The sequence below is a fragment of the Myotis nattereri genome (assembly GCF_964212035.1).
Source record: "Myotis nattereri genome assembly, chromosome: 2".
Classification (NCBI taxonomy): Eukaryota; Metazoa; Chordata; class Mammalia; order Chiroptera; family Vespertilionidae; genus Myotis; species Myotis nattereri.
In genome coordinates this window covers 2387801-2406292 of record NC_138076.1, presented here as the reverse complement: position 1 = coordinate 2406292, position 18492 = coordinate 2387801, and the positions used below count along the sequence as shown (strand labels likewise).

Genomic DNA, 18492 nt, shown 5'->3' with positions numbered 1-18492 from the left:
GCTGACTGGGGTTGGGGTTGGCCATGGGGAAGGGCTATGAGCAGTGGGCTGGCTGGCTCTGCCCCCGAATGGGGTGGGGGGGCCAATTGGGGAATCAGTGACCTGCGGGAGGGGCCATGGGTGGTTGGCCGCCAGCCCTGCCCCTGATCAGGGTGGGGGGCGGGGGAGATCTGGGGTGAGGCCGGGTGGGGGGAGGGGCTGCAGGAGGTTGGCTGGCTGGCCCCGCCCCCCTGATCGGGCTGGTTCACTGGCTGCAGTGGGCATCATGGCGACCGTTTGTTATGGCATTATGGTCGCTGGCTTTTTATATATATAGATTGATTTCGGAGAGAGGAAGGGAGAGGGAGAGATAGAAACATCAATGATGAGAAAGAATCATTAATTGGCTGCCTCCTGCACACCCCCTACTGGGGATTGAGCTCAAAACCTGGGCTTGTGCCCTGACTGGGAAGCAAACTATGACCTCCTGGTTCATGGGTTAATGCTCAACCATTTTGTTAGTAAGATTGGCAGAAACAAAACAAAGGGTAGCAAACCCACTACAGAGCTCGCACATCGAACGACTGAACAGTGGTCGCCATCAGTTTGCTGCCAGGCACTGAGGCCCAGCCTGAAGCGTCTTGACTTTGGACTTTTGTGCAGGAGGCGCTGCTGTTCGGAGCAAGACACAAAGGTGGTCAGAGCTGGTGAGCCCCTGGGGGAGGCAGGCACTCCCCTGTGCCGCCCCTGCTCTGCCCTGAGCGCCTCTGTAAGTTGTGAGGAGTGCTCCCGTGTAGTCAGTCTGCTGAGGAAGGTCGGGCCCTGTGTGGGGGGGAGTTATCATGACCCTTGAAGCTTTAGGATTCAGTTACATGAAAAAATTTAATCAAATACAATTTAAAGGCAAGGACGGAAAAATAGGACTTTTTATTGATTGTACTTTTATAATTATGTTTTCGTATTTATAGTCATTAGTAACTAATTTTCTTCTAAGTTACTAAAAGTTGGCACTGTCTGAAAATCATATTTCATGTAAAGATGTGTTTCAGCACCTCTTAAACTAACGTTAGGAAACAGAATTTGCCCAGCCAGTGTGGCTCAGTGGTTTAGTATTGACTTATGAACCGGAAGGTCATGGTTCGATTCCCAGTCAGGGCACATGTCTGGGTTGTGTGCTTGACCCCAATGTGGGCGTGCAGGAGGCAGCCGATCCATGATTCTTTCTCATCATTGATGTTTCTATCTCTCTCTCCCTCTCCCTTCCTCTCTGAAATCAATAAAGTTAAATTTAGAAAAAAAGAAACAAAGAATTCTGTTCACATTAACAAGTAAAGGCATCTCAATCTGTATATCAGATAATTTTGTTAACTTATGCAACTATTTTAAGTTCCTGAAAATCTTCATTTTGAAATTATTCCCCAGATTTTAAAAACAAAGTTAATTTCTGTTCTAGGTTTTTTTCGTGAAAAATGGATCTATGTCCACAAAGAAAGCACAAGAGAAGTAAGTATTCTGTTGTGAGTAAGCGTATATGTTTTGTCCTGTTGAACATGTAACTTCACAGTAAATAAGTTACTTCTTTTGCAACATCAACCCTGTGAAGACGTCTGTGTGTGTGTGTGTGTGGTCGATGCCCCGGCACAAACCTGAACAAGCAGAACAAGGGTGGGCCTGCTCTCCCCAGAGCTGCTCCTCCGGAGCCTGCTGCGAGCAGGGGGCTGCGTGGGGCTGCGAGCAGGGGGCTGCGTGGGGCTGCGTGGGGCTGCTAGCAGGGGGCTGCGTGGGGCTGCGAGCAGGGGGCTGCGTGGGGCTGCGAGCAGGGGGCTGCGTGGGGCTGCGAGCAGGGGGCTGCGTGGGGCTGCGTGGGGCTGCTAGCAGGGGGCTGCGAGCAGGGGGCTGCGTGGGGCTGCGTGGGGCTGCGTGGGGCTGCCGGGCTGGGACGGGGAGAACTCTCACCCTCCTTTCCCAGGCCGGGCAGCTGACGTGATGTCGTAACTGACTGTGACTGGGCAAAGAGCAGTGAACCTTTCCCCTCCTTTGCTTTGCCAAGTTGGAGAAGTGTTGCTATGAGCCATGAAACAGTCCACTCACTTCCACCTGTTTCCTTTCTCTCTGCTTAGCGTCCGGGAAGCTTACCTGCTTTGCAGTCTGAGGAACTTGGCACTTGCCTTATTTTGCAGCCACTGGGGAATGATTTGGGGAGTAATTGTTTAGTATACATTCCGTTGGCGTAAGTTACCTGTTCCAGAGGCGTTAGTAGTGGGTGACCTGAAACTGGCCCAGCTTCTGAGACAGAACGTTATTTGACTACTTGGTGGCGGTTAACATTGTTAGTGGGTATGGAGGGACTGATCCTTTGCATACAGTCTAATGCACCGTTACACGAATGTTTGGCAGAATCTAACATAACTTGAGCTGACTTAAGACTCTTTCAGATTTCATTTGCTCTGTGTTACCACACTGATGGCAGAAAAAAGAACCAACTTAGGCCAGCGCAAGCAACCGAACAAAACTTATGTGAGTCTGCAGGTGCCGGTGGATCTGTCGATCCCAGGAGCACAGGGTAACCAGCTCAGGGCGGGAGCAGGGACGGACTGAGAGCTGGCACTTCTCTCGCCAGCTGTCTCAGCCTCACTCGGCTGTCAGTCTTCTCACCTGGATGGACCAGGTATCTCTGCTGCCCGTCTACATGGCCGACTGGCCGCCCACAGACACTGAGCGCCTGCCTGCATGGCTCCAGGCCCCCACCAGGTGGCGAGCTCATGTGGTTCAGACGGGCAATGTGCTCTGTGGATCAGATTTAAGTCCCCCAACAGAAGAGGCTGTTGTGAGAAGGGGCTGCCTGGACAGGCGTCTCCTACACCAGCACACAGCTCTGTTCATTGAGAAGACATTGGAGGAGAAGTACCAGCTGGAATCAAGTTCAGGTTCTCTGTCTAGGCTTTGCTCCCCACAGCCCCCCAGAAAATACTTTGCATACAGTACATACTCCATAAAAATAGGTATTGAGTGCTGTGAGTGAATGCATCTTGTTGGTTTGTGCACCCAGTAGGACTCTTCTTGGGACTTGCACAAACCACAAGCCCTTCCCATGTGTCTTAGCTGCGCTAGGGCGAGCCTCCTCTTCTAGACCCTCCCCTGCCACCCTGGGGTTTTCTGTGATTGGCCCCCAGTTTGTCTGTCCCAGGACTTTGAATTGAAAATCTCTTTCTATACTCTTCATATTTCAAATACTGAAGGTAGACTTTAAAGTGACACCTAATGTACAAACCAATCGGAATGCAGGTGCATCATGGAGAAAACCATCTATGCAGAGAGTGGTGTTTCACTCTTTAAAAGACTGACTCAATGGATAGAGCATCAGCCTGCGGACTGAAGGGTCCTGGGTTTGGTCCTGGTCAAGGACACATGCTCTGCTTGTGGGCTCAACCCCCAGTAGGGGGCGTGCAGGAGGCAGCCAATCAATGATTCTCTCTCATCATTGATGTTTCTATCTCCCTTCCTCTCTGAAATCATTAATATATATATTAAATATATATATAGATATATGTTTTAAAAAGTAGTAAAAATAAAAGACTGACTTTGTTCATTTTTTTTACTCTTGGACCTGGGTCTAATTCCAGCTTTGGGGTTTGGGTGCTGAGCAGGCCCTGCACCGTAGTCACATCGCCCCGCCTCCACCCTCCCCCTCTGCCCTCAGCCTGTGTGTTGGGCAAACGTCCAGACCTCGGGACTCCTGCGAGCAGTCACATTCTCAGCGGTCGTGTTCATAGAGGCCCTTCACAGCAGCCGCCTGCTGGGCGTGCTCGCAGTGTCGTAGCTGAGAGTATTCCCACTTATCGTATGATTGCAGGCTTCATTGGCCCTCCCCCCAAATGTGTCCCAACAAAAGAAATCGGCGAGATGCGTGATGGGTCCGTCTTTGTCGTCCTGCCCGTGGGGTGAGGGTGTCTGTGCTGCCTCAGTGATGCATGATGGTAGGTCAGCTTCGGTGTGATTGACGCCACTCACCTGGGTGTGTCTGCATCATAGTAGACACTGTCCTTTGCTGACGCTTAAAAAACAGTTGGCACAGACTCGCCCACACTGAGCGTCGTTGGCTTGGCATGCGTCCGCGCTGACTGTTTGCTTGTCTTCCAGCGGCACGGCTACTGCACGCTGGGGGAGGCCTTCACCCGCCTGGACTTCTCGAGCGCCGTGCAGGACGTGCGCAGGTTCAGCTACGTGGTCAGAGTGAGTATTTCCTGTCCCGGGGACACTCGATGCCTTGGCCGCTGCAGAAAGCGGCGCTCCCTCGCGGTGCAGAAATATCCCAGGAGTGGGCTCAGAAGACGGCTCGGTGCGCTCAGCACCGGCTCCGCGGGCGCGGGCGGGACCGGGCCGGCCTCTGGGCTTTCTGGGTTTCTCCGCGCCATGCGTGTGCTCGCGCACTGTGCCAGGGAGGTGCCAGGGGAGCAGCCGTTTCCCTGCGGGTTTACCTGATGGTCCCTGCGTTTTCCACCTCACGGGTCACCGCAGAGCCTGGAACGGGGACTTCAGGCAAAGGGAGCTCACAGGGCTGCTATGCTGTTGGCTCCTGGCCGGACGGGGTTTGTGTCTCAGCCTCTTCCAGAAAGGGCTCTGGGCCAGGCCTCGCCTGTCCTGTTTGTGTAAGAGGCCTGCTCTGCGGCTTCTTCGCCTCCCGCTGGTGCAGGGGACAGTGAGGCTCCTGCCGCCTCGGCGGGATGGGAAGGGGCGGGATGGGAAGGGGCGGGATGGGAAGGGGCGGGATGGGAAGAGGCGGGATGGGAAGACATCTCGTAGTGGCTTTCAGCCTCTGGAAACGCTACGAGAACAGATACGGATGTCAGAGGTGGGGCGGGAGGGCCTGGGTGAGAGAAGACGGAGTGTTAGCTGAAGCACGTCGGCGTGAGGGCGGGTGGGTTGGGGGGAGGGCGGGGTGGAGGTGGCAGAGGGGCGTCACAGCGTGGTTGTGCTCATGAAGAATTTTCAGCTTAGCACATAGGTAGGCACTTCTCTCTCGTGGAACCGAAACTTCTCTTCCCGAGGAAGGCGGGTTGGATTCCGGGAAACTGCTCTGGTACTTTGCATTCCCCGATGCTCTGTGGCGATGGGAGCATGGAACACCTGGCTGGGCTGCAGTTGTCCGGGGGTTTCTGATCAGCGTTGCTCCTCAGAGGCTGTGACATGACGTCACTGCCCGTAGGATCCGTTTTTCAGGGATGGCTGCCAGGCAGGGTGCAAGGCCCTGTTCCTGGGGAAAACCCTATCTAGGTGTATCTGTGTGCTTAGGCTTAAGGTTTTAGTACCAGTTAGAGGATATTTATCTTGATTAAAATGTTCTCTTGGCAGCTAAGAAGGAAGAAATGTTAGGGAGCACACGATGTAGGTCACTGGAAGCCTGGGGTAGTCGTACCTACTGGCTGGTCTCCGTTGGTTTCCCGGGCACCTCATGGGATGGGTACGGGGGCTCCTTTGGCACCAGCCGGGCCTGCACGGAGGCCGCCTGCCTGAGTTCTCGAGAGGTTTGTTGCCAACGGTACTTCTTTTGGAGATGATCCTCCCTGCGTTCCGAGCATTTCATGGATCCTTTAAACAGCGAAGCCATGAAAACAATGGAAGGACACAGTGACCAGACTGTCTGGTTATTTGAAGTTTTGAAACTTTCTCCTAAGGACTGTGTTACGTCAGCAGCGTCACCAGCTTCCTCCACGGTGCACAGAGGAGCTAGAAACAGACAGGATCAGGTGCCTGCATGAGGCGATGGGCGGCGGGCGAGGCTGGGAGTTGCCTCTCTCTGATTTTTTCACTGAGGCTTGCTTTGCCCTCCCAGCACACGTGCTTCTCCCGAGACCTGACACCTCGCCATCTGACAGGACAGTGACACAGGCGGAGTCACGGAGCAGGTGGAACGCACTGTGCTCTGTTCCTCCGCCTACGTGGGCATGAGCTCTGGGCATGATGGAGACAGAGGTAGCAAACGTGCGACAGTGTGCCCCCAGGGAGTCGACAGGCAGGCCTGACAACGGACAAGTGCTTCTGTTCAGACCTCCATGGTTCTACAGACTTCTTCTCGTGGAACCCCGTGGCTTACATGTGTCACATGACATCTTAAAGGCGTGGCCTTGGAGTCCAGGGCGTCCTGAGGGTTCTGCTCCTTTCTGATGGAGCTGCAGCTGGCTGTGTTGAGCTTTGTGAAGGGCCCAGTTGTGGCGAGATCATTGTCACATCCTCACCCCGGGCACCCCGTGCAGGACTGAACAGAAGGATGAAGAATGAGCCATCTTTACACACTTTGTTTTGTGAGTCACTTTTAAAAAATATTTATTTTATTTTTTCTATTGATTTCAGAGAGGAAAGGAGGGGGAGAGATAGAAACATCGATGATGAGATAAATCATTGGTTGGCTGCCTCCTGCACGCCTTCTATTGGTGATTGAGCCTGCAACCCAGGCATGTGCCCTTGACCGGAATCAAACCCTGGACCCTTCAGTCTGCAGGCCAATGCTCTACCCACTGAGCCGCACCAGCTGGGCAGTCTCCCCACTTTCACCATCAAGTGTGCTCCACAGACTGCCCCAGCAGCGTGAACTGGCAAGCAGGGCTCTCAAACGGTCACGGTTTGCCAGTTGTTTTCTAAACCTGTAGGACCTCCTCTGCAGGAAAGCTTTCTTTGGAAATGAGGGACGTCCCTTCTTTGTTGTAAAACAGTCCTTCCCGCGTCCCTCAGCACGGAGAGGCGTGCTCACATTCAGTTAAAAACCTGTTGTCGGTGCAGGCATCGCGGTTGGCTGCTACTCCAGGCATTTCCTGTCATTTTCCCCGGAAGGTGTTGGGACAAAGTGTCCGGGTGAAATGATGTTAATGCCCCTGAAAATAAGATGGAGGAGGAAAGTGTGAGAAGCCACAGTGTGGGGCCTGCTGACAGCCAGGGGAACGCTCCTCAGCCAGCAGAGGCCGAGTGCTGTCGCTCTGACGCGTCTGAGAGAAACAACGGAAGCGATGGTCGTGGTGGGCGTGTCGGCTGGGTGAGCGCCGTGGTGGTGGAGGCCTTTGTTCAGTCAGAGGCACTGCCAGCGAAAGTGAACATCCAAGTCACTTAGAAATTGTAAATGCCATTCTCACAGGGCCGGCAAGGACCGAGTACTCCTTATTGTTCTTCAGCTTCCAGCGTATTTATCCTGTCAGCTTGGAGTATGGCTCCGTGCAGCAACCAAGAATTCTTCCAACAAAACTAAAACTGTAAATTATGCAGCAATTCAATTTATATAAACGTTAGCATCTTTTTTTATTGGTTTGAGAGAGAAAGAGAGAAACATCAACTTGTTCCACTTCCTGATGCATTCATTGGTGCTGCTTGTATGAGCCTGATGAGGATCGAACCTGCAACCTTGGCGTATCGGCAAGATGCTCCAACCCACTAAGCTACCGGCCAGGGCCCAACTAACATTCTTCCTTTCTGCCAGCACTGGAAGTTGGTGACAGGGGTGAGGCCCATGGAGTGTTCATTCCCAGGGAAGGGGGGCCAGAGGGACAGTCCAGAAGGTGGGGCTCCCGTCTCACAGACCATCTGCTTCACGAGTTCCAGGATGGGAAGCGCCTCTAAGGCAGCCTGACTTTGTCTGGGTAGCGCCAGGGACCTTCGGGCAGAGGCACGGGTCCCGGACTGAGGAGAGTCGGGCCGCCGAGCTCTCCAGAGAAGGAACGCCTGCAGGGTTTGCCAGAAGGTTAGGACGGGGGTTCTGCTTGGCTTCAGGAACGTCCTGCTTCTGTAGGGTTTAGTCACTTTGTTTTACTAAATGCAGTAAAATTGAGAAGCTTTTTAAAGTGAGAGAAAGAAATTTCAGATCAGTGATGCTGTTCGAAGCTACTCACCAGGCCCTGACCAGCACACGGTGGGTGGGAGGTGCCTGGTGGGGCGGACATGCAGACCTGCGACCACCTCTGTCCCCTCCGAGCCGTGACTTTTGGGTCATTTTCTGCATCTCCCTGGGCCTCGGTCTCATCTGTCGCCTGGGATCGTAGTACTGCCTCGTAGGGGTGCTTTGAGCGTTAGGCTGATCACATCACGTACTCCAAACCGTGCCTGTCCAGCAAGCAGTCCGTGTTTCTGTGCGTTGTAAATCTACATCCTGCAGGAGCCTGAACAGCCGAACCGACTCTGTCTGGTGTGGCTAGTGTCTGGGTGACTGGAGAAGTGACTTTGACCTCGGACCCCTTGGGGTTCCTGGGCAGCACTCTGAGAATCGCTGCATTACAGTAACTCCAGCTCTGCCCTCATGTCTCTCAGGGCAAGAGTAGGGCTGTGAACGGCTCCTTTTCCTCTTGCCATTGAGGGGTCAGATGCAGTGAACCTCATGTCTGGCCTGCGTCCCTCAGGCTGCAGGGTGGTGAGTCTCTCATGGGTCGGTTCCCAGAAGCCCCATTGGCTACAGACTCGTCCATCACATCTCAGTCCGGCTGCATTAGCAGGAAAGCTGCTGCTTAATCTCTGAATTTCTTGTCTCTAACCGGTTCCTCAAGGAGGCAGGGGAGGAGGGAGGAGGGATAGAGTCCACTGGCAGAGGCTGGGCAGCAGGCGTCCCTGCAGAGTCTGAAGTGCGTGAGGCTGGCCAGAAGCAGCCACGGTTGGGCAGAGTCTGTCAGGATGGTGTGAGTGGAGGTGTTCACAGACACGGCAGGTTGGGCGACACCAGCAGCCACACGTGGCCCAGGGAGAGGCCGGCGAAGTCCCGGCTCAATTCCTTGCTCAGAGCACGTGGGGAATTGCAGAGGCAGGTGGTGGCGTGAGCCCTGTGGGAGGGCAGCGGCTCTCCCTGGAGAGAGAGGAGCAGGCGGGCGGGTGGAGGAGCTGGGAGAGCCCTGCATTCCTCCTGGGGCCTCGGCAGGAGCTCTGCCCACCCACCTGCCTCAGGACGGGTGAGGCCAGAGGTGTGGACAGGGTGGTGAGGCACCAAGACCTGCCCGGTGGCGGGTGGCGGGGGGGGAGGGGGGAGAGCAGACTTGTCAGGAGTGAAAGCCTGACGGCTGGGGAAGCGTTTGGGGGTGGCGGGGAGCTGGGAGCAGACAGACAGTGCGAGCCAAGGCTGACGGAGGAGACAGGCTGTGAGGACTGGAGCCGGGACAGGACCTGGAGGGAGCTGGTCAGAGCGGGCACTTGGGAGCGGTCAGCGTCTGAGGGGCAGAAGTGAGAGGACCGTGACTCTGAGTTTACAAGGACTGGAAAGAGAGAGCTGTGGGGGAAGGACAGACAGGAGAAGGCCCTGCACACTTGGAATTGGAGTCTTCAAGGAAGCAGACGGAGCACGGACTGAGCACAGGTCCAGGGGTCCGATGCCAGCAGGCCCGCCTGGGGCACAGGCGCGGGTCTGCACGTGGAGGGCGTGCGGGGCGACCGCACAGTCGGCGTCACATCCTGGGGTGGCGTGACGGGTGCCTCTCACCGAGGACCCTGAGGGGCACACGTCCGTCCTGTGCGTGTCACTGCGGTGTATGTTTCCATGTGAGGAGATTGATGCTTAGCTTTTTCCCTCTTTCTTTTAAGCTATTGCAGCTAATTGCAAAATCCCAGTTAACCTCACTGAGTGGTGTGGCACAAAAGAATTACTTCAACATTTTGGATAAAATCGTTCACAAGGGTAAGAGGATGACTGACCTTTTCCATCGTCTGAATCTTAATGAGCTTTAGTGTGAGGAGAGGGGTTTTCTCTGACCCCCACCCCGTGTGTGTGTCCAACGATGACGTCCGGTGCGTGGCCGTGGCTGCACAGCCGTGCCAGGGCCTCCGGCTCTCACGTCCGCGTGCTGTTTATGTTTTTAAAGTTGTGTTTGCAGAGGAAGGAGTATATTACATTAATACAAGAAATATATCACTGTGCTATCATAAGATAGAAAGATAAGTGAAAGGACATTTCACCTCTTCGTGGCTAGCCGTTCACACTCACTTTACCACATGTTTCCATAATCATCAGGGTTGGGGCTTAGTTGTTTCAGCATCAAATAAACCTATACATTTCTTTTTAATTTAGTGAATGTATTGATTGATTAGTGGCAAATAGGTCGAACTTTAGATTTCACAATAGGGTTTATGCATGTATAGGGTGTCCCCAAAAAATGTATACATACTCTAACAGCTGATAGCTCCATTTGGAAAATGCAGTGTATTTGAGTAAGCACTGCCCTTGTGTTTTCATAGTGTGTGTACATTTTGGGGGCACCCTATATCTGAGTGAATGGCTGAGTGCAGCCATTTTTAAACACCATTTCTCTTTATGGCAGAATGTAAAGAACATGGAGGCTGACAGTTTAAAGTCAAAAAGTAGACTCGACCAGAAATGCTTGGTCAGGAAACATTTTAAAGTCTGTTTAAGTCTCGTCATATCTGCGGTATCTCAGAAACCAGGTGGGGTCGCAGCGGAATGAGGTCATTGTTCATTGTGACAGAACGCAGACAATGTACAATTAACAGTTTCACTCAAGCTGACAGTTTGGTACCATTAGGTCCTTTCGCTCTGTTGTGCCACCATCACCACCACCATCTTCCCCAGGACATTCTCATCTTCCCAACTGAGCCTCTGTCCCCATAGACCAGTGATGGTGAACCTATGACACGCGTGTCAGAGGTGAGATGCGAACTCATTTTTTTGGTTGATTTTTCTTTGTTAAATGGCATTTAAATATATAAACTAAATATCAAAAATATAAGTCTTTGGTGTACTATGGTTGCAAATATAAAAAAATGTCTATATGTGACACGGCACCAGAGTTACGTTAGGGTTTTTCAAAATGCTGACACGCCGAGCTCAAAAGGTTCGCCATCACTGACCCAGACACTCACTCCCACCGTCCCTACCCCTGGTTCCACCGTCCACTCCTGTCTCAGGCTCCGACTCCTCCGTCCGCAGACAGGGAGCCCACAGCCGCTGTCTGTCCGGCTTGTCTCCCTCAGCACGTGGCAGCGTGTGGCGGGAGTGGAGTCTCTTCCTTTCCGAGGCTGAGTGCAGTCGGCTGTGTGCGTGCACCCCATTTCATCTGTAGGTGACATCGGGGAGCAGCTCGGCCCTCTCCCAGGTGGCAGCTGTCCACGCACAGCCGTGCTGTTTTTGTTCCAGTGCTCGACGACCACCAGAACCCTCGGCTGATCAAAGACCTGCTCCAAGACCTGAGCTCCACCCTCTGCATCCTGATCCGAGGTGTGGGCAAGTCCGTGCTGGTGGGGAACATCAACATCTGGGTCTGCCGCTTGGAGACGATTCTCGCCTGGCAGCAGCAGCTGCAGAACCTGCAGATGACGCAGGTACGACCTTAGCACGAAGTCGTGACCTCTTCTCCAGACTCCCGGCTTGGAGAACGATGCTCGTCTTACTCTTCCGTGTGAATGAAGTTGTTTTTAGACGGGTGAGACCAGAGAGCCGTCAGTGGGCTCTGGCTGCCGCTGGAAAGGGCTGCCTCCGCAGGCGGCGAGGTGGCGAGCTCGCTCACCCTGCAAGGGAATTAGGTGCTTTGGGCTCGAATGACATCAGGAAACCACGGCTCCGTGTGCGCAGTCCGCCCTTCCCCGCCTGTGGCTCGTGCAGGGCCTGTACTCCCCTCACTTGCTCGCTCTGCGCGGACGCGGATGCACCGGTGTGTGGAGGCAGATGCACACATGTGTGGCTTGTAAGCAAGATGGCCCACGTGACAGACGTGCCATCACATCCAAACTGTCACAGTGTCCAAGGCCCATGGTGCCTGCAGCTTGAGGCACTGGATGAGGCAGAAACGTGGCCTCGCTCCCCTGTGGTTGTGTCTGAGGAAGGGTTTGCACAGCAAGGACGGTGACAGCGCTCTGAGGGGACAGTGAGGGCGCCCTGTGCCCTCCACACCTCTCCCTGCACCCGCCCTCCACACATGCCCCTTGTCTCGGGCACTGGGTCATGGAAGAGAAGAGCAGCACACGGGACCAGCTGTGCTGGGGCTGAGGCTCTGACCGCCGGGGACTCTTCTGCCTCTGCGGCGGGGGCAGGGCTGGGTGGAGCCCAGCAGACCCCTGCCGTCTGTCCGTCTGTCCGTGGGAGACTCCTGCGGACAGTGAGGGCCTGCACGGCTCAGCCCCTGGCGCAGGCCTCCCACAGCACCACGTGGTGCCAGCCCTCCTGAGGGACAGTTCGGTTCCCTCGCCGGCTTGTGTGAGGGAGGGTGTGGCTTCTGTACTTGAAATCACAGAGCTGTGAGCTAGACGGGCCTCCGTGGAGGATTCATCCACGCCCCTGGCCACTGAGCTGCCCAGGCCGAGCGCAGAGGCTTGGAGAGCAGTGCACACTCCGTGGCTGACACGTCCCCGGCACCTGCCCCTTCCAGGTGCCCCTTTGCGTGTCGTCTGGTAAACAGGTCCCCTCGTGCAGATGCAGTGGAGGGGCTGTCGCCATAAGCAGCCTGGGCCATTCCGGCTCCACTTCCGGGCGTCCCTGGTGGCCAGCAGAGGAGGCGTGGGGCCAGGGACGCTGGCATCACGCCCCGGCAGGTGGGGGAGGGGAACGTTAGGTCGGTCCGTGGCCTGAAGGCGCCGTGTCCCGCCCCCTTTCTCGCAGGAGAACCACGGCCTCACGCTCAGTGACCTGCCCTTGCACATGCTGAACAACATCCTGTACCGGCTCTCCGACGGCTGGGACATCGTGACGCTGGGCCAGGTGAGCCCCACGCTGCGCACGCTCAGCGAGGACCGGCGGCTCTGGAAGAAGCTGTGCCAGTACCACTTCGCCGAGAAGCAGGTGAGCGGCGGCCCCGCCGGCCCCGGCGCAGCCTGCGGCCTCGGCATCGTCCAGCGTAGGAAGGTCCTGTGTGGCTCCTCTCCCACAGCTGGTGCAGTTTCCTGTTCATCTTTCAAAAGGACCGTGAACTCATGACCCAACACGGAGCACAGAACAGGGCGGCGTTCCCCCCTCTGTTGACAGACCGTGTCGCCGTCTCCCCTGTGGGCTCAGGCTGCGTGTCCGCTATGGCCGGGCCCCGCCAGCCTTGGTTTCCTGGGCGGCATGCCGCTGTCCACGCCGTCCCTGCCTCCCTGCCTCCCTGCGTTCTGCTCCGCGGTCAGGGCTGTGCCTGTGCGCGAGGCCGCCTGGGTCTGCGGGAGGGGAGGCGGGCGGCCCGAGTCCGCAGAGACGGGTGTGGCGGAGCTGGTGACGGACGCGGGAAGTGGAGAGGTGGGTGTGCTGTGAGCACGTCCACGCTGCAGGCGGACTTGAGAGGGCCCCTGGAGGAAATGCAGGTCACGGGCTGTGGCAGTTGTGGGCGTGGTCCGCGTGGCAGGGCCCTACACAAGCAGGCGCATCATGAGCCCTGCAGACCCTCCTCTGCCTGGCCGCGTTTGGAACAAGGGCAGCTCTCGTGTGAAGAGCAGAGGAGTGGCACAGGGAGCCGATGACAGGTGGCGCCAAGAAGGAAGGGTGTGGACATGGACCAACCCAGGGACTTGAGGCCCATTGGCTGGGGTGGGCGCAGCTGTGTACCGTGGTCCCTGGGGGTTGGGAGTCACAGGTGGAGACGGTGGGTGGAGATGCCTCCCAGTACCCGAGTGCAGCCCGTCGAGAGGCCCGGGTGTCTGAAGGACTCGAGGAGGCGGCGGGCCTCGGGCAGCGGCTAACGGCTCCTGAGGGTCTGAGAGGAGGGGCCAAGGCTCCCAGAGGACGCCTGCTAGACTGCGTCCTGTGGTGGTGGGCGACCCCAGGAAAACTTCCGGGGGGTCTTGGGGAGAAGCACAGGGTCAGAGTTACTTGAAGGGGAAGAGCGAGATTGCATTGTGGAGTCGGCACAGCTGTGGGGACAGCGTGTTTGAGGGCGGGCTCGTGCCTAGGGAACGAGCGGGTGACGTGCATCTGGGTGGCGGCCCGGAGCTCCTGGGGGCCTCTCCCCAGGTGCCCTGGCTGCTCCCCAGCTCGAGGGTCAAGTGTATGGCGGGCGTCTCGGGAACATGGTTGACCATTTGTGAGGTCCTTGCATGCATTCCGTAAAGGGCTACTGTATTTTTCTTAATATATTTTCATCGATCTCAGAGAGGAAGGGAGAGGGAGAGAGAGAAAGATCAATGATGAGAGAGAATCATTGATTGGCTGCCTTCTGGGGGCGAGCCCACAACCCGGGCATGTGCCCTTGACCGGAATTGAACCTGGGACCCTTCAGTCCGCAGGCCAACGCTCTATCCACTGAACCACACCAGCTCAGACCTAAAGGGCCCCTGTAGAGGCTCTGTCGTCCGCACAGAGTTTCATGTCAGGTGTCAGAATTGGCACCACAGGTGCATCTTGTCTGCATGCTGTGCCAACCAGAGGGAAAGCCCAGGTGCCGCCTGGCAGCGACTCCACCCCCGGCGGGTGTGACGGTGTCTCCTTCCGACTCAGGGCAGGTGCTGGGCCTCTTGGCCGTTTGTACATCTTCGCAGAAATGTCTTTTCGGGGCCTGTGCTCATGTCGGGCAGATGATGTGTGTAACTGCCTGCCTCTCTGATTTGACCTGTCAAGTGCAGTTGACGTACAGCGTTATATCAGTGTCAGGTGTGCAGATCGTGGTTGGACTTACTGGTAGTTGAACCGCTTATGGGCATCAGGCCAGATCTGAATAGTGAGATCTGCGTCTGGCTGTGTGGGGTCCCAGAGTAGGGACACGCGCTTCCTTTGATGAGTCGCTTGGATTTAACCCGGGTAGTTTAAGTCCAGTGATTCCGTGTGGCCCGCGCCACCTGCCTCTTTAACAGTCTGCGCCTCGTCACGCTCTGCTCACCACGCTGCCTGAGCCGAGCGTGCGCGTCTAGTTCTGCAGACACCTGATCCTCTCGGAGAAGGGCCACGTGGAGTGGAAGCTGATGTACTTTGCGCTGCAGAAGTGCTACCCGACGCGGGAGCAGTACGGGGACACGCTGCTCTTCTGCCGGCACTGCAGCACCCTCTTCTGGAAGGTGAGCTGCGGGCGCGGGCGGCGGGCAGGGACAGCTTGCCATCTGCACGGAGCACAGAGGGGAGCAAACAGGCAGCTGTGGCGGAGGCGTGCGGGGCTGTCTGTCCCAGACGCTGGGCAGGCAGGTTCGTGAACAGAGTGCCCTGGGGTTCGGATCCCAGCGACGAGGAGCCGACCATTGGCCTCTGCCTGTCCCTGGATGGCGGTCCTCCCTGTGGTGACTTGGGTGGGGCACGTCCTGGGGGGGCAGGCAGCAGGTCTGCCGGCGCCCTCGGGCCTCCCCGGGCAGAAACTGCTCCTGGCGGGCGGTTTTCCCGAGCCCTCAACCTAGAAAGGACGACCTCCGCTTACCTGTTCCCCAGACATGGCCTTCGTCCCACAGCCGTCCTCTCCCCCCACAGAGCTGCTTCGGGGCACCCCCCCCACCCCCCCGCCCATGTGCCTCCCGGCTTCTCTTCTCAGAGCTCCACACACAAGTAAACGTGCATTTTCTCATTGTTTGGTCAGAACCTAACAGACTCTGGTCGCTTATCAAGTCTAGCCCTTCAGTGAGGAATCTGTACCTGGACACTCACTTTCCATCCAGAGCACGTAGGGCCCTTCTGCCGAGACCCCTTCCTGTCTATCCCCCCAGATGTCTCTGATGGGCCCCCTTCCTGTCTGCTCCCCCCCAGATGTCTCTGATGGGCCCCCTTCCTGTCTGCTCCCCCCCAGATGTCTCTGATGGGCCCCTTTCCTGTCTGCTCCCCCCCAGATGTCTCTGATGGGCCCCCTTCCTGTCTGCTCCCCCCCAGAAGTCTGATGGGTCCCCTTCCTGTCTGCTCCCCCCCAGAAGTCTGATGGGTCCCCTTCCTGTCTGCTCCCCCCCAGACGTCTCTGAGGACAGGTTCTCCACGCTCAGGGCTGACTCCACGTGTCTCCTTCACTAAATTTTATTTTCTTCGCAAGTGAGCTGTTTCACCTGCAGTGCTTTCCACGCTTTGCCCTGAGTTCGTGTTTCCTGTGAGATTCACGGGTAAAAAGTGGTGAAACTAAAGCTGTGTGAGCCCGTCCCCGGGCGTCCTGCGGCCCCTGCCCGTCCTTGTGGGCCTGGGCTTCCGCCTGTGACACCACACGTGTTGGTTCAGTGCACGTCCTGCCCCGGCCTGCGCGAGGCCAAGTCCAGCACAGGGAGCGGCGCAGCCGGAGACGCAGGAGCAGGAGAGAGGCCCCCACGGCCCCCACGCCGGGCGCAGACCTGGTGACCGGGCGGAGCGAGCGGAGGGCGGATGGTCCCTCCAGTGGCGCCTGCACTTGGTGGCCCAGACGACCCGAAAGGCTGTGAACGACTCCATGGCACAGTGTCCCCTCCCGTGTAATGGCGGCTCTGCTCCCGTCTTGCCGGAACACGGAGGGTGGTGTCCGGCAGCCTGGTCACGGGGCGTGGGGCACTGAGACGTGCGTCTTCAGCTGCGGGTGCCGGGTGTGGGCTGGAGTCTCGGTGCTGCCTTAGCGCCCGGCTGTCGCCCGTCTCCTGCTGGTTCCTTTCAGTTGTGGTCACACAGCTCACCAGCCGCCCGCCCTTCTAATCTCTCGCTTTTCCTCCCGCTCCTCCGACCTGTCCTCCATCTCCAGGACTGCCGCCTCGCTTTGCTGTTCCAGGTACTCACACCTCCCGCCCTGCTCGGGACTAGCCCTGCGCCTGCCCCCCGAGGCAGCCGCCCCCATCGCAGCCCCGCCTGCCGGGTGCACGGCCTGGCTTAGGTCAGCCCCAGGCAAGGGTTTGCGTGAGATGCCCGAGGCCTGCACTTGAGCGCCAGGCTCGGCCTTAGGGGAAGCTCCAGGCGCGTCCAGTAGCATTTCCTTCAGGAAAAGGCACCCTCAGCGCCTGGTGGTCACGGCCCAGCGAATGCGCGGCTGCAACGTTCAGGCCACTCGTTCTCTCAAGTTCCTCAGCCCTTTCACACAAAACCCACTTTTCCTGTTAAGTACAATCCCGGAGTGTGGGCATGGTCAGGGGGCGTGGGCCTGGTGGGGGGCATGGGCGTGGTCCAGGGGAGGGTGGGCATGGTCAGGGCATGGGCAAGGTCATGGGGAGCATGGGTGTGGTCCAGGGGGCGGGGGCGTGACCCAGGGGAGCGTGGGCATGGTCATGGGGAACATGGGCGTGGTCCAGGGAGTGTGGGCGTGGGCATGGACGCGGTCAGGGGGCGTGGGCATGGTCATGGGGAGTGTGGGCATGGTCAGGGGGTGTGGGCGTGGCCCAGGGGAGCTTGGGCATGGGTGTAGTTGGTAGCATGGCTGGAGGAGGGCGGCAGAAACCTGGGGTCTCCTTCTCTGAGCAGGGCCAGCTCAGACCAGCTCGGGGTTCGCTGTCCGTCCAGCACGGGAGCGGGAGGTTTCTGCGCTGAGACCACGTGTGTGCCGGTGTCATGTTCTCGTGGCTTAGAGACGGGTTTGGGATGCTTAGGCAGCTGGTAACCGACCTGTGTCACCCTCGCCTCCTCCCGCAGGACTCGGGACACCCCTGCACGGCCACCGACCCCGACAGCTGCTTCACGCCCGTGTCCCCACAGCACTTCATCGACCTCTTCAAGTTCTGAGGCCCTTCCTTCCCCACGGCGTGTCGGCCCCCGAGCCCAGCATCCGCTGGCCGCTTCCTGCTCCGGCGGGGACGCCGCGCTGTGTGCTCACCTCTGAAGGGTCAGGGAACCCAGTGAAGTCATTTCCGCCTCCTTCTCTAAGAACTTGTTTTCTTCTGAGCATTGGAAAATTTGCAACTTTGCCTCCTAACAAATACGGTTCCGAAGGGCCCTGGGTTTTGAGCGCCACACGCTGTGCTGAGCTGACACCAGTCAGTGACACGCTTGGTGGTCACTTGTCTCCAAGTTTTGCGTAAGCGGGGGGAGGGCGGGGGACCAGCATTCCGTGTAAATACCTTGTGCAGAATATTTATTTTTCTTAAGATGTATTTTAACCACACTGGTTGTGACCAAATGACCTAGGGGAATATTTGTGTGTCCGTCCTGGTGTTTGGCGATTGAGTTGTGAATTGTGCAAAGTGTCTGTGACCAGCAGAGGTGTGAGTGGCGTGGCCGCCCTCCAGCCACAGCCCCGGCCACGCACGTGCTACCCTTGGACAGACGCCGGCGTCTGGTGTCCCTGGCGCGCTGGAGGGACGGGCAACATGACGAGCGGCAATGGGGCAGCCTGACGTCTCTGTGTGGAAACTGCTTTACAGACAATAAACCATGTTTACTGACACTCCTCAGGCTCGCTCTGACTGAGAACTGTAGTGAGTGGTTTCATACTTACCTAAGCCTTTGAAACCTTTAAAAGATGGTTTTATTTTAAAAATAATGCAAGTCCATTTTAGAACACGTGTATAGGTGTATAGCATAAAGTCACCTGTAACCTGGCTGCCCAGCGGCCAGGGTGAGCATTGCCGCATGTTCATCTGTGAGTCATGAGGGTCGGGGGCCGGCAGCATCGTCTCTATCTCCCTCCTTCAAACATACACCGAGAGACAGTGCATGTCAGGGCAGCGCCCTGCCCTCACCCTGGGAGTCCACGTCTCCGTGGAGCAGTGACTCAGATTGGACCGCCT

At 57.1% G+C, this 18492-nt stretch overlaps 1 protein-coding gene across 4 annotated transcripts in view; it reads left to right on the top strand.

Moving 5' to 3' along the window:
- FBXO25 (F-box protein 25) overlaps positions 1-18149 on the top strand; it is a 30953-nt gene extending 12804 nt beyond the window's left edge. For 2 of the 4 annotated variants that reach the window (XM_081085082.1, XM_081085081.1), the window contains 8 exons: positions 1433-1482; positions 4120-4212; positions 9523-9616; positions 11090-11274; positions 12548-12727; positions 14764-14907; positions 16521-16547; positions 17399-18149. In XM_081085082.1, the coding sequence (XP_080941208.1) occupies positions 1433-1482; positions 4120-4212; positions 9523-9616; positions 11090-11274; positions 12548-12727; positions 14764-14907; positions 16521-16547; positions 17399-17488 (863 nt within the window). In that variant the 3' untranslated portion in view covers positions 17489-18149. The remainder of the gene's footprint in view (positions 1-1432; positions 1483-4119; positions 4213-9522; positions 9617-11089; positions 11275-12547; positions 12728-14763; positions 14908-16520; positions 16548-17398) is intronic. The other 2 variants (XM_081085083.1, XM_081085084.1) reach the window with 1 other exon arrangement.
- Positions 18150-18492: the final 343 nt, after the last annotated feature.